This window comes from Hylobates moloch, unplaced genomic scaffold (genome assembly GCF_009828535.3).
Source record: "Hylobates moloch isolate HMO894 unplaced genomic scaffold, HMol_V3 SCAFFOLD_13, whole genome shotgun sequence".
Lineage (NCBI taxonomy): Eukaryota > Metazoa > Chordata > Mammalia > Primates > Hylobatidae > Hylobates > Hylobates moloch.
In genome coordinates, this window is record NW_026652288.1 from 26619886 (window position 1) to 26639412 (window position 19527).

The following is a 19527-nucleotide window of genomic DNA, read 5'->3' on the forward strand; positions in this document are numbered from 1 at the left end:
AAGACCTAGAATTCTCCCTCACTGTGAGCCAAGGTGGTTGGAGGTTAGTGCCTCTGCCCGGGCTTTGCCCCGAGCCAACCCCTGTGGGTGCAGTTGCTCCACGAGGGGGAGAGTATGGTGTGGGTATCCTTGGAAAGATGGTGAAGTTTGATTTCCTCCTGTCCTTTGTTTCTAACAGCTGGAAGCTGAAGCCACTCATCGTGTTATCACCATTGCTAACAGGGTAAGTCCCCCGATCTCCACTGTGGGATTAGAAGCCAACCTCGGCCAGGCACAGTGGCTCACGCTTGTAATCCCAGCACTTTGGGAGGCTGAGGCAGGTGGATCACCTGAGGTTAAGAGTTTGAGACCAGCCCGGCCAACATGGTGAAACCCCATCTCTACTAAAAATACAAAAATTAGCTGGGCGTGGTGGCATGCGCCTGTAATCCCAGCTACTCAGGAGGCTGGGGCAGAATTGCTTGAACCCAGGAGGCGGAGGTTGCAGTGAACCACGATCACGCCAACTGCAATCCATCCTGGGTGACTGGGCAAGACTGTCAAAAAAAAAAAGAAAGAAAGAAAGAAAGAGAGAGAGAAAGAGAAAGAAAGAAAGAGAGAGAGAAAGAAAGAAAGAAAGAAAGAAAGAAAGAAAGAAAGAAAGAAAGAAAGAAAGAAAGAAAGAAAGAAAGAAGGAAAGGAAGGAAGGAAGGAAGAAAGAAAGAGAAAAGAAGGAGGGAAGGAAGGAAGGGAGAGAGGGAGGGAAGGAGGGAGGGAGGGAAAAGAAACGAAAGGAGCCTCTACGATGCAGCCCCATTCTGCTCTGGGTGCCAGCACCATGTCTGGCCCACAGGACCCCAGAACTGTTTGCTGACTGAGCGCTGTCATGCCCACCGTCCTTGCATTCACCCTTCTCGCCACCAGCTTTCCATTCCACCCCGCTGAGCCTGCTGAAGCTCAGTTCATTGCTCACGTGTAAACTCAGTCCAGCTCCTAAACTCTACATCCTCCTAATGTGATAAGCAAAGAGAATCAAAATAATATCTGGGGAAACAGAATTTCCCAGTTGCACTGTAGAGCTCTGGCTGCTGGACAAGGACATTGTTTCATTGCCATGACAATAGTTATTTATCAATTACTTCCTGATGGAACTTAACCCAGAATAAGGAACGACCCGAACAACAAAAAGGCAGTTCCTTGTCTTTTAGCTCAAGCATATGCTCAGAGGAGTTAAGCCATGGACTGTGGTTGCACAGAGAAAAAGCTAACCAGTATTACAGTCCAGGTGTCCGTTCTCAAGGTCAGCCTTCTCTTGCCTACACTCTGAACCCTAACCCCCTTGTATTTTGTTCATCTCCAGGGTGCATTCTGTCTACTGATAAGCAGCCTTCAGACAGCAGGCATCGTAATTTTAGATAAAGAATACATGACTAACTCTAGGTCATCACGTTTATGAACAGGAAATTAAAATAGGAAAAAGAGTTCCCCCCTTTTAAATTAAAGTCATGGTTGTCAGATGGGAGAAAATATGAGGTTCAGACTTGACGGTCTTGAACTTCACAGGCTGGGCTTCCCGGTGGGCTCTGGTGCTGGAGGCCGTTCTCTGCCTCCCCCTATCATGTAGTTCCTGCAACCTCGCCCTGACTGCCAGCCCTGCATTCCCCACTTAAGGACTGTCACCTTGAGGGTGGGGTTGAGTGACGCACGGGGAGGCGCTGGTGCCAGGGCTGACTTTGCCGGGGTTATTCTGATGCTTGTGAAGTTTATGGGGCAACACTCCCTACTTCCCACTGTTTCTTGTCTTTAGACTCACTGTCCAATCTACCTGGTCAACGTGTCCAGTATCTCGGCTGGTGACGTTATCGCAGCTGCTAAGATGCAAGGTGAGTCTGTAGACTTGGCTGGACAGAGCAGGTCATGTGGAGGGACTGGAGATGGACGGGGCCCATCAGCCGTGCTCACTCCTGGCCCCGGCTCCTGAGACCAGGACCTGAGCCAGCCCTTCCCTTTCATCTGCCACCGTCTTCCTCAGAGCCGCCCTGTGCTATCCTGGCTTTAGTTTGCTAGAACATGAGCTTTTTCTTCTGCAAATTTGTATGCATAACAGCTTTACGGAAGTGTCTGTCACTTCTTCTGGGTCTGGTAAAATTTCCCAAGTTTTAAACCCACTCATTAATTAGTGTCTTTTTGGCCTCATAGATTTTACTAGCAGTTGCCTTGGCAACTAACATAAAATCCTGGACCAGTTTCAGTGGGCATTCCAGGGGCTGTTTGGGAAGTCCCTAAAGAAAGAACAGTGTGCGGGCCCAGCTTCCTTTCTAGCCTCCTGTAACCCTGTGTATGAGCCCGAGGGGCACTTGTATGGCTTCTGTTGCGGATCGCCTGGCAGTACCTAAAGGCTTGCAAATGCCTGGAGTCCAGCCCCGCCCCAGGTGCTGGTGAGGGCCTGGCAGCAGGAGAAACAAAGTCACAGTCACAAGCCTGGGGATACAGATCAGAAGCAAGGGCATCCCAGCCTTCAACTATAATCGATCAGAAGCAAGGGCATCCGGGCCTTCAACTCTATCGCCCTCTAGATCCCACCGCCTGCCTCTCCCCTCACTGAAGCCCCTTGGAGGGTCTCACCTAGACTGTCGTCCCACCCTGGTGACTGCTCCCACCTCCTGTCTCCCTGTCCTCCAGCCCTGCTACGGCCCTCCCTGTCCTACCTCAACCATTCTCTTGAAGCTGCTCACAGCACCTGCCTGTCCAGAAAGCAGTCTAGACTGCTCTTTAGCGTGGCATTCGTGGCCCTGCATGCCTGTTCACCCACCGTCAAGCTCCGTCTGCCAACAGCACCCTGCACACACCCGTGCCCTGGCCAAACCAGACTCCTCAAAGTGCCACTTGGTCCTGCCGGGCCTCGGTGCCCATGTCCCTCTGTCCTCCTTTCCTAAGTCAGCAGGAGAATAGGGAAGCTCTCTAGGCTTGAACCCAGCTGTGCTCTCAAAAGCCCTATGAGCTTGGGCAGGTCCCTTCCTGTCTCTGACCTCAGCTCCTAAACCTATAAAATGAGAGGCGCACACCAGCGATCGCTCAGGTTCGGTGACTTCCTGGTTATGGTTCTGACCTTTCTTCTTCCAGGGAAGGTTGTGCTGGCCGAGACCACCACTGCACATGCCACACTGACAGGCTTACACTACTACCACCAGGACTGGTCCCACGCGGCTGCCTACGTCACGGTGCCTCCCCTGAGACTGGACACCAACACCTCCACCTACCTCATGAGCCTGCTGGCCAAGTAAGGCGTTTCAGCAGCACATTGCAGGGATGTGTACATCTTTAGGAAGACGCCATAGAGGGCCCAGGAAACAAATCCGAGCTAGGTTTGATTTCATTGTGCCCATAGGATGATTGTGCTTTTCTTACCTTCTCTGAGCCCGTCGGATAATTGCCATCCTATTGGGATTTTATGACCGCTTGATGTGGAGTGAGAGCTTCTGAAGTGTAAGAGTGAAGAGCACATATAGAACTGTGAACAGTGGTTATTCGGAATTTCAAAGGACATTGATCTCTTACTCTAAAGCCCAGTGGGGAGCTGCAGAACGTGGCCTGTGACTTATCCTAGAATGTAGGGGTCCTTTCTGTTTCTTTTGTTCACCTCTCCCTCTTCCTGTTGGCTCCTGTGTGCCCCTTGTCTGTACATCCCTCCTTCTGTGGGTTTCTCCTCCTTTCCTTCCCCTTTCCCTTTCTCTTCTGCACTTTCTCCCCCTTTCCTTCTCACACACTTCCTCCAGATCTCCTTTCTCCAGCTCTTCTATTTCTGACACTGCTTTTTCCCATGCAATCCCAATCTAAAGGAAATGGTTTGATGAACAGTCTGAATTCAGCGGGACCCAGTCATGGAAGGGTTTTTATTTTATCCCAATAACTGCTTGCAGCTTCTTTCTCTCTCCTATTAACATTTCGGGGGCCGGGCGCAGTGGTTCACGCCTGTAATCCCAGCCCTTTGGGAGGCCGAGGTGGGTGGATCACTTGAGGTCAGGAGTTCAAGACCAGCCTGGCCAACGTGGTGAAACCCTGTCTCTACTGAAAATACAAAAAATTAGCCGGGCATGCTGGTGTGTGCCTGTAATCCCAGCTACTTGGGAGGCTGAGGCAGGAGAATCACTTGAACCCAGGGGGCAGAGGTTGCAGTGAGCTAGGATCATGCTACTGCACTCCAGCCTGTCCAATGACAGAGCAAGACTCCATCTCAAAAAAAAAAAAATTGGGGGAGAAGACGTTGCTTTCTCTTCACTTTTGGATATTAAAGTTCCATCCAGTTTAAGACTCCATCTCCTTCCCTCCTGATCCCCAGCTCAGCTTGGGTTGGGGTAGGAGGACTAGGACAAAAGGCGAGGGGATTCTTCTCCATACCCAAGCATGCATCCCTCCCAGCTTGCAGCACTGGCAATGCCTCTGTGAACAAGGACCCGCACAAGGCAACTTATGCCTGGCCACCTTCTACACTATCTGAGGCCCAGAGGAAGCCTACACAGCCTTTCTACTCCCTGTGGCTCCAAGGCAGGTCCATAGCCCATAGCCCAGGCAGGTGCCCACTGCTCTCAGCTCTGTTCTCCACAAGTGAACCTCTTGAAGTATGCCCTCCTTGTCTTCAGGGTGGACTGGTGGGGAGAGGGTATGGAAGCCCCACTCAACTCAGGAAAGAGGAGGGGAGGGAATGCCAGGACTCTCCGTCCTGCCAACCCCTCAGTTTCCCTCCAAGGATCTCACTTTCTAGACCTGGGGGGTGGGAATTCGCCTCTTCTAAGATGGTGCAGGGGCAGTGGAGGGAAGCAACTGGCCCCACTGAAGGTGGATGTCTTAGATAATAAGGTGCTTGACTCATCCATGTCCTTAACTTTCAGTTCTGGTTGCCAACCACTGGAAAACTCCCACTCCCATCCCATTATGTTCACAACCTAAACAGAGCTGGGGGTTGCGGGGCTTAGCCAATGTAAGTGGAGTGCCATGGATAGGGGCGTGGGCGAAGGTGGCCTCTGTGGAGAGCAGTACGCACCATGGCATGGGGATGGTCATTGTATTCTGTCCCATAGCCTTGGTGGGTGCCAGGCGGCAGCAGCTCTTACAATATTTACATATTTACATTATGTAAATAAATATGTAGGGTAAAGATGAAGAGAAATGCTAGATCAGCTCTTACTCTTAAAAAATGCTTGTTTTGGCTGGGCATGGTGGCTCGCACCTGTAATCCCAGCACTTTGGGAGGCGGAGGCAGGCAGATTACCTGAGGTCAGGAGTTTGAGACCAGCCTGGCCAACATGGTAAAATCCTGTCTCTACTAAAAATACAAAAATTAGCTGGGCGTGGTGGCTCATGCCTGTAATCCCAGCTACTCCAGAAGCTGAGGCAGGAGAATCGGTTGAACCCAGGAGGCGAAGGTTGCAGTGAGCCGAGATCGCACCACTGCACTCCAGCGTGGGCAACAAGAGCAAGACTTCATTTAAAAAAAAAAAAAAAAAAAAAAGCTTGTTTTGAGAAGAATCAACCTCCTTTTCATCATCAGCAATACAATAAAAGAAACAATTACCAAGACTCCACTATAATAATGTGGGCTTGGTTCCAAGGTCAAGAATCTTTTGAAACACCCCTGCTTGCTACAAGCAAATTTACTGAAAGAACAAAAAAGATAATAAGTGCTTCAACCCACCCAAATTACAGCGCCCAAACCCACACAAATTCAAATAGACTGAGGGGAATAAGTATCATTGAATAATTTAAGTTTTTATATCTAGCCTACTTTGTCAAATGTATTTTAATTATTTAAATTAATTCTATTTAAGTAGAAATGTAATTTTTGTGTTATGAGAATAGTCTGAATCCCTTTTTAATCAGTGCATATTTTAAATGGGTGCTACTTTATAGGATTTGGAGCCTAATTTTAATATTTTAATTATTTATAGAAATTTATGATGATTATAATTTTGCTTTTGTAACACATTATTGGTTATAATTTATATGATGCAAAATACTTGATAGAAAATCCAGACACCAATTATTATTCCCATAAGAAAATATGAGCTGTTTCCTAATTATCTACTTTAGGATATGATTTGTGATTTGTTAGGCTCTACAGGAATAAAAAAGTACCATCTATAGATATAACTATTTGTCCTTTATTCTGGCTTCTTTGTTTTGTTTTGTTTTGTTTTTTAGAGAGGGTCTGGCTCTGTCACTCAGGCTGGAATGCAGTGGTACAACCTCCTGAGTAGCTGGGACTACACGTGTGCACCACCAGGCCTGGCTAGTTTTTTGTTTGTTTGTTTGTTTGTTTGTTGAGCCAGGGTCTCACTCTGTCTCCCAGGCTGGAGTGCAGCCTCCCAAAGTGCTGGGATTACAGGCGTGAGCCACCCTGCACCACCGTGCCCAGCCTAATTTTTGTATTTTTTCTATTTTTTCATCATGTTGCCCACGCTGGCCTCAAACTCCTGACCTCAACTGATCCACCTGCCTCAGCCTCCCAAAATGCTGGGATTACAGATGTGAGCCACTGCGCCTGGCCTAAAATCTGGCTTCTTAAAGGGACAAGAAATTTTTTCATTTGATCATATAAAATTTTACAGTACTTGGCAAAGCCAGTCATGTTTTAAACTTTAAATGGTTTGGATGAGGGCTTCCTGTCTCCCAGATTCAGGGCAGCACTGAGAGAGCTCAGAGGGCCTCCTAGAATGTAACTGCCGTCATTCACGGCTGCTTAGTGGGCACCTTTGTGTAGGAGCCTTTTCAGAAAGCTGGGTGCTCAGGAAGACCTGCTGGTTAAAGAGCAGGAGTTGAGCCTATTGCTCTCAGGGTCCCTGACCTGCCCTTCATGACTGCAATGGGCATCTTCTGCCCTTAGCCCTGCTCAGGTATCCAGAGGGCCCCTCAGGAGAAAGGAAACCCTAAAGATTCCATTCATCTGTCGGGGCTTCTGCAGGTCCAGAGAGTGTGGGGAGGCTTGGGGCTCTGCTGGAGAATCTCTTGCAGAGGGGCTCTGCTGGAGAATCTCTTGCAGAGAGTCTCTGCAAGGGCCAGAGCAGCCTCTTTGGCCCAGGGAAGGCCCAGCCTACTGCACAGGAAGAGCGATGCATCTTCAACACGGGTTTGGCCAAAGACATTAGTCACTGGGCGGGAGCTGAGACTGATAAGCCCTGCCAGGTCCCCTGTGGAGACAGCCCTATGGAGCTAACTGGCCATTGTCTGAGAGCCTTAAGAATATGCTTCCTCACCTGGTCAGATAATGCTTTCTGCCCCCAGAGTCTCCTGGAGTGGGCATCTTAGATGGCCCACAGGCACTCACAAGGCTCTGGGGCCTCTTACAGAGTACAATGGGACCCCTGCCCCTGACCTTTGGGGCACCCACAGTGTGGTCCCGGCAGGCATCCCCTCCCCCACCTGACCCCCCTGCTCCGGCCAGGCCTTTCCCTGCCCGCCTAAAGCCACTTCCTCCTGAGGTTGCCCTGGCCTGGTTTGCATGGGCATTCCCTCTCCTCCGCCCCTCACTGCCTCTGAGCCCTTGGCCTGCAGAGATCTCTGAATCCAGGCCAGCTGTCTGCCTCCCTCATTGGGCAGAGGATCTGCTGCCATGAGCCCTCTCTCCCTGTTCTTCCCTATGTCTTCTCTGGCCCAGGAGCCCCTCAAGGGCCTGCCTGTGCCTTAGCCACCCACAGCCTTGGATGGAGGATGGCTTTTTTTTCTTCTTTTCAGACAGAGTCTCCCTCTGTCCCCCAGGCTGGAGTGCAGTGGGGCGATCTTGGCTCACTGCAACCTCTGCCTCCCAGGTTCAAGCGATTCTCTCACCTTGGCCTCCGGAGTAGCTGGGATTACAGGCGCCCACCACTACACTCAGCTAATTTTTTTGTATTTTTAGTAGAGACAGGGTTTCACCATGTTGCCCAGGCTGATCTTGAACTCCTGGTCTCCAGTGATCCACATGCCTCGGCCTCCCAAAGTGCTGGGATTACAGGCATGAGCACCTGGCCCGAGGACAGCTTTAATATATGTGTGAGGACCATAGTCATGAATGGCATTGGGGAAGAAGTGAGTGACTTGCATACCACTCTCGGTCTGTTAAGTCAGGCTTCTAGCTCATCCCTCCTTCCCCTTCTGGGCCATTAGAATCCCCACATCCAAGGAAGGCTATGAGTCCAAGTATTCAACAAAGCTTAACATTGAACTTGTGAATGCTTGTTGCCAGCAGGTTGGGGTTGGAGAGCTGATGAGAGGGAATTGGTGTACAATTCCATGACAGTAGAACCACCTCCACCATCTCACTTCAGCTAGACTCTAAGTTCAGCTTTTCTCTGCTATCTTCACTCTTAAACATTGCTATCCCAAGGCTCTCACTGAAGTCTCCTGTGACACAGACAGACTGTGCCACACTCATTCTGTAGATGAGTAAACTGAGGTTCACATAGATGCAGTAACTCATGAGAGGCCACATGGCCTAAGCGACAGAGCTGAAATTGGAGTCGGCTTTGCCTGGTTCCCATACGGAGGATTTTCCCTATATCTATCCTCACCCTCTAGGTTCCTCACCTCTCCTCCCCTTACTGGTCACCTCCTTTTCTCTACCCAGTGACACTCTGAACATCGTGGCATCAGATCACCGGCCTTTCACCACAAAGCAGAAAGCTATGGGCAAGGAAGACTTCACCAAGATCCCACATGGAGTGAGTGGCGTGCAGGACCGCATGAGCGTCATCTGGGAGAGAGGAGTGGTATGTTTCCTAGAGCCCCGCCCCGAGCTGATCCCTGCTCTAATCCCCGTTTCATCCCCGTTCTAATCCCAGTAAGAGTTTTCACTCCTCAGATCCTGTCAAAGAACGTTCTTAGAAGGGCTGGTTCAATCCCAGCTCTTTGTTTCACTCAAAAACAAAACACAAAAGGTATTTCCCCTGATTAGAAAGGTAGTAAGACCTATTATGGAAATTTGGAAAATACAGAAAAGTATAAGAAAAAAAAATCCTCTTAATTCCATGCCTAGAAATTAAACTGCTATTAACATTTTAGTATATTTCTTTCATTTAGTTCTGTGCATGGACTGTACTTTTTTTTTTTTTTTTCCTTTTTTGCTATGTTGCCCAGGCAGGTCTTGAATTCATGGGCTCAAGCTATCCTTCCACCTCTGCCTCCCTAAGTGCTGTGATTATAGGTGTGAGCCACCACACTCAGCTGTACATTATTTTAATAACTGGCTTCATATTTTTTTCTTTTACCAACTGCTATACTAACCAGGATTTTTTTTCTTCTTATAACACTATACCCTGAGTGCCTCCCTATATCAGTAAAAATTCTTTAAAAACATCTTTTTTCATGGCTGAATGATATTTTCTCCAATGAAAGCACCATACTTTATTTAATCCTTCCCTGATGTTTGGGACTTTCGGCTGTTTCTAATTTTTGCACTTACAAATAATGCTGTGGAGAACCTCTTTGTTCATGAGTGTGTGTCAGCATTTCTGATCATTATTATTATTATTATTATTTTAAGACAAAATTTCTCGCTCTGTCACCCGGGCTAGAGTGCAATGGCACTATCTCGGATCACTGCAACCTCCGCCTCCCGGGTTCAAGTGGTTCTCCTGCCTCAGCCTCCCGAGTAGCTGGGACTACAGGTGTGCGCCACGATGCCCAGCTAATTTTTGTATTTTTTGTAGAGACGGGTTTTCACCACGTTGGTTGGTCAGGATGGTCTCGATCTCTTGACCTCGTGATCTGCCCATCTTGGCCTCCCAAAATGCTGGGATTACAGGTGTCAGCCACCGCGCCTGGCCTCTGATTATTATTTCTGATTATTTCCTTAAGACAGCATCCTAGAAGTGGATTTTTAGGCCAAGGGATGTGAACATTTTTAAGGCTCTTGATTTGATATATTTTGTCTAATTGCTTTCAAAAAAGATAAGAACCAGGACTTCATTTGAATACCACCTGTTCTGCACATGAAGAATAAGTATTTTTGGTCTTGATCTATTCAGATTAGATTCAAAATAGTATGAGCCCCAAAGAGATTTGAAGTTCTCAAGACTAAGCTCATGGAAGGCCAAGGAGATGGCTCAGGAAATCCCCTTGAAGAGAGTCCATAGTACTCTCATGGGTGGGGCAATAACATGTTTTTCTAGAGCTTATATAACCCTTTGAAAATATCACCCTTAGTAGATGAAGGGAGGTTCCTGACTCATCCGTGTGGGCACACAAGCAGAGCTGGTTTTACAAACAGGAGGCAGATTTGTCCCTGTGCAGGAAGCCTGAATGGAACCACGGCCACTCACCATAGTTACTGGGTGAAGGGAGAAAGGAATAAGTGAGCAACTGGTACCCAGCCAAGCAGGCTGGCTCATCTGAGATGGTGCTCACGGCCTTGTCCCTTTGTGACCACTGTCCTGACCACCTAAGTCCATGGGCCAGCATCAAAGGTGACCAAGGGTTTGAGGCCCACCCCCACAGCCTGGTTGACTTGACACTTTCTGCAACATTTCAGGTTGGAGGAAAGATGGATGAGAACCGTTTTGTGGCCGTTACCAGTTCCAATGCAGCTAAGCTTCTGAACCTGTATCCCCGCAAGGGCCGCATCATCCCTGGAGCTGATGCTGATGTGGTGGTGTGGGACCCAGAAGCCACAAAGTAAAGTTTGTTGCTCATCCCCAGGGCTAGAGGGGCTTGGGATTTTGAAGAGGACTTGCATTACAGATCTCCAAAAGCATATAATTTTGCACTATTTCTAGCACAATATATGGCCCTGGCTTACAGTTGGCCGTCTTCTCCCTCCATCTTCACACAGTCTTTCTTCTGTGTCACACATGTCTGGTGTGTCCGTCTCCTCTTCTTATAAGGACACCGGTCAGATTGGATTAGGGCCCACCTATATGACCTCACTTTATCTTAATGATTACATTAAAGGCCCTAAATAGTGCCATGTTCTGAGGTTCTGGGTGTTAGGACTTCAGCAGAAGAATTTTGAAGGGAGCCAGTTCAACCCATAACAACCAGCCTTTGGGGCTCACCCCTCCCATGGAGCTGTGACATTTTGACCTGTCCTCAGCGCTTTCTTTCCCGCCATTGCCTCCCCACCAGGACCATCTCAGCCAGCACGCAGGTTCAGGGAGGAGACTTCAACCTGTATGAGAACATGCGCTGCCACGGCGTGCCACTGGTCACCATCAGCCGGGGGCGTGTCGTGTATGAGAACGGCGTCTTCATGTGCGCCGAGGGCACCGGCAAATTCTGTCCCCTGAGATCCTTCCCAGACACTGTCTACAAGAAGCTGGTCCAGAGAGAGAAGGTGAGGTGGGAGGAGGAAGATGCAGGGGTGTTGGCGCCCCCTGCCGGGGAACATCCTCCATGACTGTTTTAAATCTCAAAGAGATGTTCACTCCAGTTTTCGACCCAATTCCATTGCCCTCTCTCCAGCGTTGAGAGGGGAGTGTGCAGCAGGGCCAGGGAACGCTAGAGTCAGAAAATGCTGATTTCTGCTCCCTGTCTTTGATTACCAAGTGGCATTTTAAGTGGTCAGGCAGCAGGGGTCCTGAGTTGCTGAGGGCACAAGTGGGAAATGTGAGTGTGTGCGACCGCTGAGCTCCTCTGGATACGCAGGCTTGGGGTGGAGGAGGTGCTGGGGGCTGGAGATGCTGCTTTGGCTCGGCTCCCTCCCACTCTTGATGAAGCAAGCGGGGGTAGAGCTGGCATTTGCAAAGCATTGTCTGAAGCACAGGAGGAGCAGGCACCTGAACACGGGAGGCCCACACTGCTGGCACACAGAGCACACGAGAGGGCTCAGAGCTTTCAGAGAAACCAAGGACCCTTCTCTCCCAGAAGCCAATGAGTGAAGAAATCCACTGTCAGGTCTGCCGTGGAGGCACAGGCTTGGGCTGCCTGAATGAAGAAAGCGTGACTTTCGTGATCGCAGGGCTAAATCCAAAAGCAAACTCAGGGTCTCTCACTCATCACACTCAGCTAATGTTTATTTTTTTGTACAGACAGACAGGGTTTAACCGTGTTGCTCAGGTTGCTTTCAAATTCCTGGGCTCAAGTGATCCGCCTGCCTCGGCCTCCTAAAGTGCTGGGATTACAGGCGTGAGCCTCTGTGTCCGGCCCAATAACACTTTTTAATACGATGTAGGACCATAAATGACCTCTGCAGTAATAACTGCTCGTAATTCTGTGTTGCCTCTCATGTGCCAGAGCAGTTGGAACAGTTTTACACGTATTAATTCATCTGCTCTCCTGCAACTCTCTGATGTAGGTACTAGTATTGTGAGCACAGAAAAGTAACTTGCACAAAGCCACACAGTTTACAAGTGACAGAGTTGGGACTGGAACCTAGGCAGTCTGGTTGTAGACTATAGACTCCTAACTCTACTGCCTTTGTGAGTACAGAATTAGCTAGTATTGCTACTGGGGGCCTCTCGTCTCCAGATGGGGCTGTGTTTAGCCTCTGTTCCCTCAGAGTTGTCAGACCAGTAAAGGGTGTGGCTTCATGGGAGCCTAAGGTGGGGAATAACGTTGTGCTGTGTGGGAGGGCGCTCTCTAAAGTTGACTTCTGGTTGGGCATGGTGGCTCACGCCTGTAATCCCAGCACTTTGGGAGGCCAAGGCAGGTGGATCACGAGGTCAGGAGTTCAAGACCAGCTGGCCAAGATGGTGAAACCCTGTTTCTACTAAAAATACAAAAATTAGTCAGGCATGGTGGCAGGTGCCTGTAATCCTAGCTACTTGCGAGGCTGAGGCAGGAGAATCACTTTAGGGGGTTGGAGGTTGCAGTGAGCCAAGATCGCACCACTGCACTCCAGCATGGGCGACAGAGTGAGACTCTGTCTCAAAAAAAGGAAAAGAAGGCCGGGCGCGGTGGCTCACGCTTGTAATCCCAGCACTTTGGGAGGCTGAGGCGGGCGGATCACGAGGTCAGGAGATCGAGACCACGGTGAAACCCCGTCTCTACTAAAAATACAAAAAATTAGCCGGGCGTGGTGGCGGGCGCCTGTAGTCCCAGCTACTCGGAGAGGCTGAGGCAGGAGAATGGCGTGAACCTGGGAGGCGGAGCTTGCAGTGAGCCGAGATTGAGCCACCGCACTCCAGCCTGGGTGACAGAGCGAGACTCCGTCTCAAAAAAAAAAAAAAAGGAAAAGAAAAGAAAAGAAATTTGGTTAAAGTTGACTTCCTCAGATGTCTACCTTCTACCTTGGTGAGGCTTCCACCAGTGTTGAGGGGGAGCCAGTATCTCTCCCATACACATGCATGCACACACACGTGCACTCACATACATGCATGCATGCACACATGTACACATATGCACATGCTCTTTAGGAGGTACGAGAAAACTCCAGCCCCTGGACTCAAGGTTTAAGAAGCCTTGGTCACTTGCAGTGATTTGGGTCTTGGGCAGAGTGGCAGTGTCTGATGTCCCACCGGCCCCCAGGGAGGCCATGGTTGTATCACTCAGCTCTGATGATGTTGTCCTGTTCTTCTGCTCTTCTTCCATCCTTCCCTAGACTTTAAAGGTTAGAGGAGTGGACCGCACTCCCTATCTGGGGGATGTCGCTGTTGTCGTGCACCCTGGGAAAAAAGAGATGGGAACCCCACTCGCAGACACTCCTACCCGGCCCGTCACCCGGCATGGAGGCATGAGGGACCTTCATGAATCCAGCTTCAGCCTCTCTGGTAAGAGTCAGGGGGCCACGGGAGGAGGACGGGGGTCCAGGAGAAGTGGCCCACCCAGGCAGTAGGACTTACGCCTGCTTTTCTTTTGTGTCCTCTCCTCCCTCCCATTGCCTATTTCCAGGGATGAGTGCTGGTTTGGATATTAGACTCACACAGACATTAGTGGAGACAGGAGGGCTGTCCTGGTGCCTGGGCACAGACGCTCTAATAGGCCATGGCCCACCTGGGGCTCTCCTGGGGGTTTCTAAGTTCAGATATTTTTGTCCCTTGAAACATCTTGAGGGCTGTGCACACAGTGGGTGCTCCAGAGATGCCCTGAGCTCAGAAGAGTCAGCCCTGTCTATGGTTCACGGGGCTGCACCCACCAGCCCTTCGCCCGCCCCAGTCCACTCCTCACCAGCCTCTCTGCTCCTTCTGCTACCCCCCTCCTCCTCTGACCTTCCCACACCTGTCTCTGCCTTTGCCCCACCTTCACCTTCTTTTTTACCAGGAATTGTATATATTTTATTAACTTTAAGTAAACTATTTTCTCTCGACTTCTGATGCCCAGTTTTTTCTCTTATCTTTCTGTCCTTTGGATCCCGGCCCCAGTCCTTCTGCGGAATCTCTGGCTTCCTTGGGGGGTCCGATCCCAGTTCTTAAAGCCACGATCTGCAGTTTCCCGCCCCCGCCCCCCACCCATCACCATGTGAGCCACGGGCTCATAAATGATGACCCTCAGTGGAGAACAAGCGGAGGCTGTAAGATGCCTCGGGCCTCCAGGCGGCTTAGCTGGGAACTGTCACCACCACTTGCAGGGGGCTAGGACCCTGGGTCTCCCTGAGCACAGCTGAGCTGTCTTCAGGCTGCCTTCAGGATAAGCCCAGAGAGAGACCAAGCACCCACTCAGTAAGGGCTGTGCTGGGATGGGCACAGCGAGAGGTGCAAGACCCTGGTCCTTCCACCCACAGCCTGGAGTTTACTGGGGGAGACAAGCCCCATACGCAAACCGTCCTGCTGTGAGAGCAGAGGGCTAAACCAGAGGGATGCCAACGGGGCAGTGCCTGCCTGCCCAGGCTCCTGGTGCCCTGCTTTGGGCCAGGCGCAGCTTGTGGCAGAAGAGATGATGTCCCTGTTGGAGGTGCTGGTAGCCCATGGGGAGGGGTCCTCTCTCAGGACCAGTCTCATTGCTGAGATGATGGCTCCACTATTTTGAGGGCCACTGCCACTCCCACCAGTGACAGGCCATGAGTGGAGTCAGAAAGGGACCCTGGCATGGAAGACTTGTTCATGCACACTCAGGTCTTGCCAGTCCCAGAGGCGTGGACTCCCACCACTGCCAGGGCAGGGTCCTTCCTCCTGCAGCCAGACCCACGAGAGGCACCAAGAATCCAGAGCTGCAGGGCGCCTGCTGACCAGCAGCCTCCTCCTCTCCTGCCTTAGAGCCAAGACTGGGCAGAACCCCCGCTCAGACAGCAAACATCAGGCGGCCTGTCCCCTCCTCTCCACCCCAAATCTTGTCTGTTCTAAGCAGGCCAGGCTGAAGAATGTCCCACTGGGCTCTCCGGGGCACTAGACCCTCCTTTTCCCTCCCTTTGTGTTTTGTTTGTTTTTGTTTTTTTTTCCAATCTTTCTCCTGTATAGACCCTCCCTTTGTAACTAAGTCATGGGATTTCAAGATGCGGGGCCTTTGGGCTGTGGTTCTTTCATTTTCCAAAACAATGGCATACCCTCATTTTTCTCTCTCGCTTACTCACTGAGGCATATGTACAAAGGCCCACGTGCCAACAGGCCGGCCGATGACCTGCATGCACGAGAGACTGTATGCCCAGGCGTGGGGCAGTGAAGTTGGCACAGTGGGCAGTTAATAATGTAGGCTCTGAATCAGGAAAACCTGGGTCCAAGTTCAGGCTCTGCCACTTACACACTGCAACACGGGGCAAGTCACTTAACTTCCCTGAGCCTCGGTCTCCTCGTCTGTAAAATGGGATGGAGTGGCTGTGAGGATTCACTCAGGCCGTGCACACAGTGAGCCTCCAGGAGAGGGTGGCTGTGGTTTGTTAGCAGGCACGAGAGCCCAGCTCACTCTCTGTGCTTCCTTCCCTGCAGGCTCTCAGATCGATGACCATGTTCCAAAGCGAGCTTCAGCTCGGATCCTCGCTCCTCCTGGAGGCAGGTCGAGTGGCATTTGGTAAAGGCATTGCCCAGCCCCCCCAGTGAGGACGCACCGCCGCCAGCAGCCTGCAACTCTCCGGCCACAGCTGCAGGGGCAGGAGAGGCTGGGCTGGGCAGCACACCACCCAAGGGGGGCCCCAGGACGCATGGAGCCCTCCCTATGTCTGCAAAGTGATTCACTGTGCTTCAAGCCAACTCTAACAGGCACTTTGAGATGTGTTCCTCCTGCTGTAGTCCTTTCTGCCTTGGCCTCGGCGGGCTTTTCTGGGGCCCAGGAAGCCCACACTATGCACAGAGCCCAATGCATAGAGCCCTGGCCAGCCCTTCCTCTCACTCCTGCCTCCGCTGGCTTTGGGAAAGCCCAGACTTTAGTGCCCTGCCCCCTGGCTGACTGGCCAGTTGTTCAGAGCACTTTAGCAGACGTGTTTTCAAAGTAAAGGCCTCCTCCCCCACCCCTTAGGCCCTGTGGTGACATTTCCCAAGTCAGACAGATGTCAGCTTCCCAGCCATGCCCAGGACGTCCCATCTCCCCCAACCCACCTCTGGCCCTGTGTAGGGGCAGGGATGGGGGTGGCTGGGACTCCCGGTGCCCCTCGCCAGCTTCTCCTGCGCCTCGCCCACACCCTCCGGGGGTCACAGGCCCAGAAGGGTAGCTGGGCAGGGATCGAGGCTGGTGCCAGGCGCGTGTAAATGGTTTTGTTTTGCACGTTTGGTTTGCGCAGTAGTTTGGTTTGACTTGTTTGTGCATCCTGTGAAAAATAACGGTGCTTGTGTCACTAGCATAGAATAGCAACGGGAATAGATGTGGTCCTTAGGAGACGCTGCACTCGACACCAACCAGACAGCACAGGGCAGGGGCGGTGGAGGGGGCTGGGCTCACAGGCCTCTCTTCTCCCCGCCTGGGGTCTTCCGGGCTGCCGGAGGCCCAGGCCCTTTCCCCTTCTCCTCCCCTCCTTGTCTAGTTTCCCACATTCCAAAAGGGGCCTGGGATGCTAGCCCCGGAGATCCAGCCCTTCAGGAAGCAGGTGTCCTTTCCCCTCTCTGCCCCTGATCACTCCCAGCACTCCCCCTGCCTTCCCCTGTCTCCGCCTGCCACCACACACACACACACACACACACACACACACACGGCTTCCTATAACTTCTTGCTGCTGGACAGACTCAGCGCTCCTCCTGTGTGACTGGCAAAAGGCCTCATGCCTGCTGAGAGAGGAGGAGTGGGAGAGGGGCTCGCCAGACACCAGAGAGGGAGACCCCAGGCGCACAGGACCTGGCTGTCAAACCCGCATTGCTGCTCAGGTGCCGTGATCTCCCGTGGTCGGCACTAGCCCTCGCCGGCTCATGGCCTCATCTTCCCTGTCCATCCAGGTGGGCCCTCCCTGCTTCTAAAGCCCCACAGAAGTTCCCATGGAAACACTAGAGGCCAGGTGTCTCCTTCCACCTCCAGTGATCTGGGAAGTGACCCAGCCGCCTGCCCTTGTTAAGCCTTGTCTGCCCCGTGGGAAGTGACTTCATGTTGCACATGTGATTTCAGCCCCCAAGGCTTGCGCGAGGCTTCTGGACCCTCAGTTAAAGGTCAGTCCCTGGCCGGGCGTGGTGGCTCATGCCTGTAATCCCAGCACTTTGGGAGGCCGAGGCGGGTGGATCACGAGGTCAGGAGATCGAGACCATCCTGGCTAACACGGTGAAACCCCGTCTCTACTAAAAATACAAACATTTGCCGGGCATGATGGCGGGCGCCTGTAGTCCCAGCTACTGAGGAGGCTGAGGCAGGAGAATAGCGTGAACCCGGTAGGCGGAGCTTGCAGTGAGCCAAGATCACGCCACTGCACTCCAGCCTGGGTGACAGAGTGAGACTTCATCTCAAAAAACAAACAAAAAAGTCAGCCCCTGCACATCTCTATAGTGCTTTTCATGTATTCAAACCACTTCCATATATGACCTCTCACTTGGTCCTCATGACAATGGAGCACTTATTATTCTTCCCATTTTACAGATGAGGAAACTAAGGCCCAGAAAGTTCAGGTCCTCTGACCCCAGAAGTGTCTGTGATGACCCTCCCAACCTTGGCTATCTACCCCAGCTGTGGAGAGGAGGTCTGGGGTGACATCTATTGTAGATCCCACCTGAGAGTTTAACCAATGAGAAGACTTACTTTCCTGGTAGGCAGCCTGCTTTGTTTTGCACAGGTAGATAGATTTTTTTTCTCATCTTTCTTATAAACAACCTCATGCACATTCTGTGTTTGAGCCAAGACTAGTCACCACGGTTGGGGGCTAACCGTGCAGTGTGAGCTGCGTCCACACCTTCACTTCTCCCTTCACTCCCCCTTTCCTCACTCAGGGGCTGAGAGGACAGAGGTGGTCAGCCAGGGAGCAGAGGTAGCGAAGGGGCTCATGGCAAGTGGCAGCCGTTGGAACAGGGGTGAGGACCCAGGCCTGGGAAAGCCACCAGGGATGGGGGAAACCGTGACACTGCCTCCTGGTGCAGTGCACACCATCTCTATCCCTGTCAGCCCTCACTGGGTCATGGGCCTTGGGCAGATGCCAAAGAGCCCAGCAGCAGCGGTGGTGGCCAGCTGGGCAGAGCATCCTTGCTTGGGCTAGGAAAGCTTTACCTTCTCTGAGTGCCTCCGCCCGAGAGATGCGTGACCCGTGGCACCAGGGAACCACATCTTGGAGTGGTCCACTGTAGGCCATCCGCTTCATCCACCCCCAGTCCTTACATAGGCCCTACCCTTGCCCGGGAGCTTTTAGATGGAAATCAGAAAGAGGTTCAAGGAGCCGAATGAGCGGTCAGCCCCCACCATGCACTCCTTGCCCCATGCAGAGCTCCAGCCAGCTTCGTCACCAGCCCCACTGGCTCCTGGTTGGAACGAAAGGGTCTCTGGTTGCACTGAATGCAGCTCTCAAACTGGTCTTGTACTTGCTGAATAAATACTGTTGTTCTTGCCTTAGCTGCTCTCTAGGTTTGTGGGGTTAAGTTGCCAGAAAATTGTGCTACTGTGTGTGCGTGTGCGTGCGTGTGTGTAGTGCTAGGAGTCCACAGTAGGTCTCTGTCAAGCCGATGTCGTGATGAGGGCTTTTCCTATACTGACCCAGAAGCCACAGAACCACAAGGAAACCCAAACCCCCTCCAGCTGCTGAGGCGCAGGCACAGCCTGGGGTCGGGATGGAGCCTCCAGCACCCCAGCACCCAGGTGACTTCCCCACTCCCCTGTAAATGTCATGGTGCTAAGACTGTGTCAACCCCAAGACGACACATGGTCCTGTGCTTTGGCCACCGTTTGAGGCAAAAACTAAACAGCCCGACACGTTGTGTTCTGGTGCAGGTTTGTATTAAACTGTAGCTACTTCTCACTTGGACTCTGTTGTATTTCTTCAAAGAGGAGGGAGTTTGGCAGAGATCTCTTCTACGGTGGCTGGGCAAGGCTTCAGTTGCTAAGAAAAGGCAGCTTTGATCTGTCTCTCCTATTGGGTGGCAGCTCACTGGGAGGCCTATGCAGAGACTGGAATTTTTTTTTTTTTTAATTCTGAGAGACAGGAGCCCCAGTGGTGCCAGATTTCCAGGGAGAAGGTTGCCAAATTATCTGAAATAATTAGGAGGAAGAATTAGATGCAAAAGGGAAAAAAACTAGACTCACTCCATCTACCTGTAGTCACCTATTCTCTTGGCTACCATTTTGGAAGCCCATAGCCACCTCTCCACTCGGCAGAAC

General features: G+C 51.5%; 1 protein-coding gene across 2 annotated transcripts in view; it reads left to right on the forward strand.

The window, feature by feature from the left end:
- Positions 1–19174, forward strand: part of DPYSL5 (dihydropyrimidinase like 5) — a 138670-nt gene extending 119496 nt beyond the window's left edge. For both annotated transcript variants that reach the window (XM_058427024.1, XM_032172474.2), the window contains exons 6-13: positions 179–223; positions 1787–1862; positions 3103–3259; positions 8579–8720; positions 10481–10623; positions 11074–11281; positions 13487–13655; positions 15744–19174. In XM_058427024.1, the coding sequence (XP_058283007.1) occupies positions 179–223; positions 1787–1862; positions 3103–3259; positions 8579–8720; positions 10481–10623; positions 11074–11281; positions 13487–13655; positions 15744–15829 (1026 nt within the window). In that variant the 3' untranslated portion in view covers positions 15830–19174. The remainder of the gene's footprint in view (positions 1–178; positions 224–1786; positions 1863–3102; positions 3260–8578; positions 8721–10480; positions 10624–11073; positions 11282–13486; positions 13656–15743) is intronic.
- Positions 19175–19527: the final 353 nt, after the last annotated feature.